Here is a 6,981-nt window from a genome sequence, read left to right on the forward strand (position 1 = left end):
TTTACCTCATCTGAAAATTCGACCCAATTTATTTATGAAACTTTGATAAATATAAACGCAGTATTCAATCTTTCACCACCGTTATTTTAGTCGTAAATTGTTCACAGATGGACATAGGCCTCACCTATAACAACGATCTTTACACGGTCCTATGCCCAAATTATTTGTGGACGTCCAACACTTGGCTCACTAATCCATGATCTATATATACTACTCCAGAATATTAAGGATCCAACATGTACACATACGCATATGTCTTAAATGCTGAAATATATGTTTCCACCCATATTACTCATCACGATATCTCTGGATCCATAAGGACGAAAGACTTAAAATTTTATTGGAATATTTATTCCGCAAAGTTTAGGCCAGCTAAGAAATTATTTTAAGAAATTCCACTCGTAATGGGCTTCAAGAACGTATAAAATTTAACATATCTCTATACATGTCTTACGCCAGGCGAGACGGTCGGGGTAAATGTAGTGTGTATGTAAATATATATATATATATATATATATATATATATATATATATATATATCGCGAAAAAATACTTATACTCAGCAAATACTGAATGGCACAGAATTTCTTACGTCATTTGTAAAAGTTATATCGACTTAATGTTGTATTTCAATTATTCTTCATGTGAGTGTAGTAATGTTTTGTTCAAGGCAAGCCGTGGAAGTCAAAGTCCGTGTAAAGCTGTTCCACGCGCCTGTACACCTCGTCGCAGGACTGCAGCGTCTGAGGCAGCACCACCAGCGCCTCCGTCAGCTTCTCCTCCGACCCGAAGATCTGGGGAAGTCATCGGAATATAAACTTATATTACTAACCATCTCTATAGCAGTTCTTACTGCTGGACATAGCTTCATCATAGACTTAGATGTGGACTATTTGGAAAAGGCATTCAGTGTCTACTGACTTCCTTGTCAAAGTCATCTGTCCACTTCATGAATCGACATCCTACGATGCGTTTGCCGGTCTGTGGCTTTCACGCCAAAACCTTAATAATAGACACGCATTTATTCATATTAGTTTATAAAATATAATATCAAGTAATAAAATATCTTACACAATAGTTTGCCACGTGCCAACCGTGGCTATAATTGGCATGTACGTTACATATTTATCATCGTCATTATTGCAGACTTTGAAAGTTCACTACTGGACATATGGTATATGCATTGATTTTTTATAAATAAGTAAGAAAAGGACCAATATTTAGCCACTTCCGCACATGCAGTGGTAGTCGTGCAATAAAATGCACCGCCCGCCAGGCCGCTGATAAATGCGTATGCGGCAAACAATGCGAATCACACAACCGCCACCGCCAAATTACTCAACACGTGTTTCACCCCTCCACGGGGCATCTTCAGGAGTTATGTTACACCGATTAGTGCCAAACACAGAGACAGATTTTTTTATAAATAGTCCTGGTAAGATGCGGTCTACATCAAACCTCTTCCGACGACTTTATCGTGGTTTATAAACCTTATGGTAGACGTTCTAGGACATTAAAAACGTGGTCTCTAACCTCCTAGCCTTATTGCAAGCTCCAATTACCTAATAAGTCATAAAGTGGTCTATGCGACTGGATATATATAAAACTAATATTAAAAATATATATATTATTTATCCAAATATACTACACTAATGTTAATGTGTGGAATTAAATGTTGTTTCTCATTTAGGAAGCTAATTATTGTCAAGCACTCTTATAAAACTATATTAGTAAAGAGCAACTTTTGGGTTTCTCACCTTTAGAGCCGATGGTAGCTTTCTATATGGACAACAACGCCAACAATTTATGTTGATTGAATCGAAAATGCTTGTAATAACCTATTTGAATATAGAATACTTTGTTTTTAAAAATCTATCTATGATTAAATTAGGAAAGAGAAGATTTATATACGAAAGAAAGGAACCGAAACTATATATAAATACAGAGTAGGTCGCCACTGGGGCTATAAGGTTCTGGAGCAAAGACCAAGGTTGTGATAAGCGTTTAACATTCAAATATATCTGAAATGGCCGTACCATCTTTATTTCAAACATAGGATATATATTTTTTTTATTAGAATCGATGTTATACAGACATTAGCGTCCGAGCATTTGAACACTTATGTCTATTATTTCCGATTTTTTTTTGCTCATGTTTTTGTATGTTAGAGTTTAATTAAAAAAGTAAGTTTCTTAATCTATTTTATCGACGCCCTATCAATGTCCAGTTTTTAAGATTACGTTTCGTACGACCACTTCCACGTCCTACTCCATATTGGCATCTTCAGGTGCGCCAGTATCTGTGCGGTTGCCGTATTCGCCATATCGATGAATCTTGCGATCGCATCTTGAGTCTCGTCCGTGCAATACACACACGAGTACGTATGACGAGATATCGCTATCACCGCATGATGAACACTGTTCTTAACTTCGAGGGTAGAGATGGGTAGCTCGCGAGCAAAAGACGCGAAAGATGTATCTTTGCAAAAGATATAATCACTCTCTAGCGCGCGTTTCAATTGTATCTCTATAACTTTATACATAAGAGTCAATTTTCGTAATTAATTACGGCTCGTTCAGAATTAAAGAGAAAGAAATGGGATTATATAACAATTTACACATAAAAAAGAGAGACTGATAACTATTGCATGTTTGTATTAAAAATGTAGACTAATTTGTTATGATCTTCGGAACGACAACATCACGCGCGCGGGCGTTTAGCTTTTTTTTTGGTTTATGACAGACATAAAATGTTTAATAGGAATATTTCTCAAGTTTTATTCTGCCTTACTGAGTTCTCAGTTTGAGCTAAAAAGCCGAAGATATAAAGGATATATTTCTAGTCCTAGCTGCCTTATTCTCACTCCGAGCCGTACTGAATAAATGAAGAATGATGCTAAATGAGTCAAAGATACAATATACATACCAAGATCGAAAATATATATATCACTCTTTTCTTGTCAGGGAGACATGTTGCCCATCTCTACCCGAGGGTGTCTATTGTAACATAGGACTACCTATTTATGCCAGAACATACCAATTTGAACCAACTAGAATCTAATTGAACTTTTCTATAAAGGCAACATTCATCTTTAAACTATAAGAATACCAAACGAGCCTTAATCTGAAATGGGCCAATAACAATCTCAGACGTGTTTTATTTAGCCCTTTTCTTGATAGTGTATCTGAAGAGATACATCAGAATTAAAAAAAAATAGTGGCATCAATTTTGAACGCAAAGTAATCATTTGTATGTAAATGTTTAGGTAATTCCTTAATTTTCGAACGCTTGTTCAGTTTTTTCTGTTGGCATCCTTGGGTCTTAAAAGTCAAGCGGTATGAATATTAATGTAATATTAAAAAAAATCTGCCAAGTTAAGGGTTAGCGGCTACTTTTACAATATCCTTAGTTTTGTAGCGCAACAATTCATATCCATGTTTTATTAACACTTAAAAAATTTTAATTGGCATTTTAATAAGATTTTATTTAACTAACTTAAATTTACACCATGATAAATCTAAATAAAAACTCGTAATTTTTACGGTCACTGCTATAAATCGATTTAAATCACATTTTAATCGATGATTCGCAATTGTTAAGATGCAAATAAATACCTAAGGTACAAAGCATAATTATAAAACAATGATGAATATTCGAGTACATTTATATCGATTTGTAACATTCTCTGCATTGTGAATAATCGATACTCACTACTTGAACATGCTTCACCTTGACCAGTATTACATCTTTTTCCTTTTATAGTCATTCATATTAATTGTATATCTAAACACAAAAATATATATATACAAGATCGTCGTATCATAGATGTCCACTAAAATCATATAAGCCTGCCTTTAAGATATCTATGGGGGGAAAATACCATAATCACCAAGCTTGGAAGGCGGGATGGCGATTGCAATGTGGTATTATGGTACGTCCCATAAATGGAAACATGTTTGTGAACAGTTGCAATCCTATATAATTAACGCACAAAGTGGCAATTATATTATATAGTATTATAGTAATGTATCACGGGAATCAAACCTGCGACCTATGATCGCATGTATCAGTCATCTACTTCTGTGCTACCACTGCACTGATATATAGTTGAATGTCCCATAAATCAACGTCAAATACGACACGTATTCCTACAATGCGAATAGACCGTATTATAGGGACATTAGTGATATTACACAAGGTGATTGGTCATATATTTTTAAACACTGTATAAAGCATCACCGTACGTAATGTTCATTTTATTTTTACTATACGTATGTGACGGGCCAATAACTTCTGCCGGTTCAAAGTTAACATACAGGAGATTGGTCTGCGAGTTAAGCCATCTGTTTTCAAATACCTTGTGTGCGTCTTGACAATCGTCTGTCAAGTTATTGAGACGCAGATTCGGCCACACTTCAGTAACTAGTTGATGACGTCATAATTTCTAAGAAGTTTAAGTTTTGGTAAATAACAGATTAAGTTAATTTTATATTTCATACAAAATACTTTTTAATGTTTTATTATCTCTTATAAAGGATGATTAGGCGTTAAAATATATTTATCTTCTTGCTTTATCAATAGCATAATATAAATTAAATGTTGAATTCTGTAAATACATATATCAATTTACTTATCACATTGATAAGTGTTTTAATATGTCGAGATATTTTCTGTTTAATTTTTACTTAGAATTATCAGCACAGGAGACTAAAATAATTTACTTTATATGAAAACCTTTTTTTGTATAACTTTTTTTTGCAGAAAAATATGTTTATCAAGTTGGAACATAGTTGACATAATTATCAATTAAATGTGGGTCCTTGCGTAGATATATTTAGCTACATAGACATATTTTACTTACATATTTATCAACACTTTTTTGTACACCGTAGACAAAGAGATAAAAAAAAACTATTCATGTGGTACAATAGGAAAATGGTGAACAAAAAACAGATCCCTGTCTTTATGATAATTGAAGAAAGTCAGCTTTTGTCAGTCAACCAAGCATCAGGTAATATCATCAAGTGACGAAAGCTATCTTGAACCAAGAAGAGAGCTTATGTATTGCCAGACTACAAAGAATAATAGTTTTATATTCTTCTAATTATTTCAAGGAGTATAGCAGAAAAATTTAAGACTTTTTACACAATCATATCCACCACACATAAAGTAGCATAAAATAATTTAGCAAATAAGTCATACATTTTCCCCTTTAAAGGTTTTATAAAGAGATTTTTAATCCTATGTACTGTCTTACCATAAAATCTATTAAATAATATAAAATCTTAAGGCTTAGAGACTTGAAATTATGTAGATATTTTCCTTTTACCAAGTAGATTCAGCTAAGAAAGTAAACAAGGCAGATGGGATTCTGCTACAGGGGTAAAACAAATTCATTTATTCCAACTGTATATCTTAAAGGTATTAAAGCATTACTAAAATATTTTTTGATGTAGTACATATATTTACCAACAACAATTTTTATAAATTATGTAAAGAAATTGTAGTGTAAACCTTCCAAAGCTGGCAAGGTACAGTTAACTTCTAGCTATAAATATAAATTACTTTAAATTTAGATATTAAGTAAATTAAAAATGCAAAACATACCTTTTTCAACAAGTCAGGCCGCGTTGGCAAAGCGTGCATGGCCAATGTGGCTGCCTTCCTGATGTACCACGGATGGAATTCAGCAAGAGTCTCATTATAAGAACATTGACATGTTGTACATGTATTAACACCGTCATCTGCCTCACTTAAACGTTTGAGGAACAGTCTTATAAAATCTGAAATAATTCCATATAATCAATGTATTTTATTTTAGTGTAAAATTTAAACATGCTATTCAAATCTAATTCCTAATATGAACAAAATTATTATTGCCCTTTCACTAACTGATAAAATTATTCAAAAATATCAATTTAATAAGAACAATTTATTAATGAATGTACTGTGCTTACTAAATAGAGAACTTCCACACAGATTTCAAAATATTTAACAAAGGATTTGGAAGACTGTAGAGAATGAAATCAAGTGTTAAAGATTTTTAAGATATATTTATGCATCACATATTTAAAAAAATATGCCACTAGTTATGTCTATTTTTTGGGACATAAATTGCAGTCCTGCTTTCTTAGTGGCTGGGTTATTCAATGTCAATTAATATTTCTTGTTCTAGAAACAACATGTTACAGATTAATCAATTACAATCAAGAATCATTACAACAACATGATAAATAAAACCCAGTCTGAAAATATGTCAAGTCATATTGTAAAGAAAAGGCATCTTTTCCATGCAGATAACAGATGCATGTAAACGCATCCTTAACTCGCTTTCACTAACCAAAGAGATAAGCTGTATATTAATAAAGTAGAAAAGATAAAATATTTGTAAAATAATTAATTATTTATTACCTAAGCCTCTATGTAAACGTAGCATGGTCCTGGAACCCGAAACAAACCCGTTCTTTTCATGTAAACTGGTCTCTTTTTCATACTTCATCATCTTCTTGAAAGACTCATAGTAAATAGCATCATCTCCTTCTCTGTGTTTCTCCATCACCTTTATTTTGCTCTTCACATCACTGCTCACGAATGAGAACACTGTCCCGATCAGATTTAAAAACCTAAACAGTAAACAAACTTTTAATTACGGAACATATGGATCACAATTAAACATTTTTCTATATCTTCTCACTTCACTAATTCATTGTAGCCGTCTATATAAGCCTCTATTACAACATCATCTTCTTCTTTTAAACTCCTTTGGAAACTCTGTTGGACGTAATGTAAATCTAAGTTGTTCTCATTAGACATTTCTCTTAAAATACTATATCTAAAAATGTATAATTAAATTACAGACACCCTTCTTTGATACCGTTTTCTATCAAACTGACACTACAAGCTACAGTTTGGCATTGACATATAAAAAAGATGATGTTGCTCCTTGTTGTTATCATTTTATTTCCAAAATGGTGTAAAAGG

The 6,981-nt window shown here is 32.8% G+C and overlaps 1 protein-coding gene across 1 annotated transcript; it reads right to left on the reverse strand.

The window, feature by feature from the left end:
• Window positions 1–512: 512 nt before the first annotated feature.
• On the reverse strand, window positions 513–6,871 carry LOC137921586 (ceramide-1-phosphate transfer protein). Its single transcript, XM_068764386.1, has 4 exons — window positions 6,695–6,871; window positions 6,412–6,623; window positions 5,608–5,783; window positions 513–794 (listed from the first exon to the last, which is right to left on the reverse strand). Exons 1-4 carry the CDS (start codon window positions 6,811–6,813, stop codon window positions 666–668), a joined length of 636 nt encoding a protein of 211 aa, XP_068620487.1. The 5' UTR covers window positions 6,814–6,871; the 3' UTR covers window positions 513–665.
• Window positions 6,872–6,981: the final 110 nt, after the last annotated feature.

Source organism: Battus philenor, unplaced genomic scaffold (assembly GCF_028537555.1).
Source record: "Battus philenor isolate CCGP_79_NKW_IND1 unplaced genomic scaffold, ilBatPhil1.0.hap1 SCAF_19, whole genome shotgun sequence".
In the NCBI taxonomy this organism is placed as follows: domain Eukaryota; kingdom Metazoa; phylum Arthropoda; class Insecta; order Lepidoptera; family Papilionidae; genus Battus; species Battus philenor.

What these genes read in the sequence shown, in the direction of transcription:
- LOC137921586 (XM_068764386.1), bottom strand. Translation starts at nt 6,813, where the DNA reads ATGTCTAATGAGAACAACTTAGATTTACATTACGTCCAACAGAGTTTC. An exon ending in GGCTACAATGAATTAGTGAA is followed by an intron (nt 6,624 to 6,694) that starts GTGAGAAGATAT and finishes TTTACTGTTTAG; the next exon opens with GTTTTTAAATCTGATCGGGA. An exon ending in ACGTTTACATAGAGGCTTAG is followed by an intron (nt 5,784 to 6,411) that starts GTAATAAATAAT and finishes GAATTATTTCAG; the next exon opens with ATTTTATAAGACTGTTCCTC.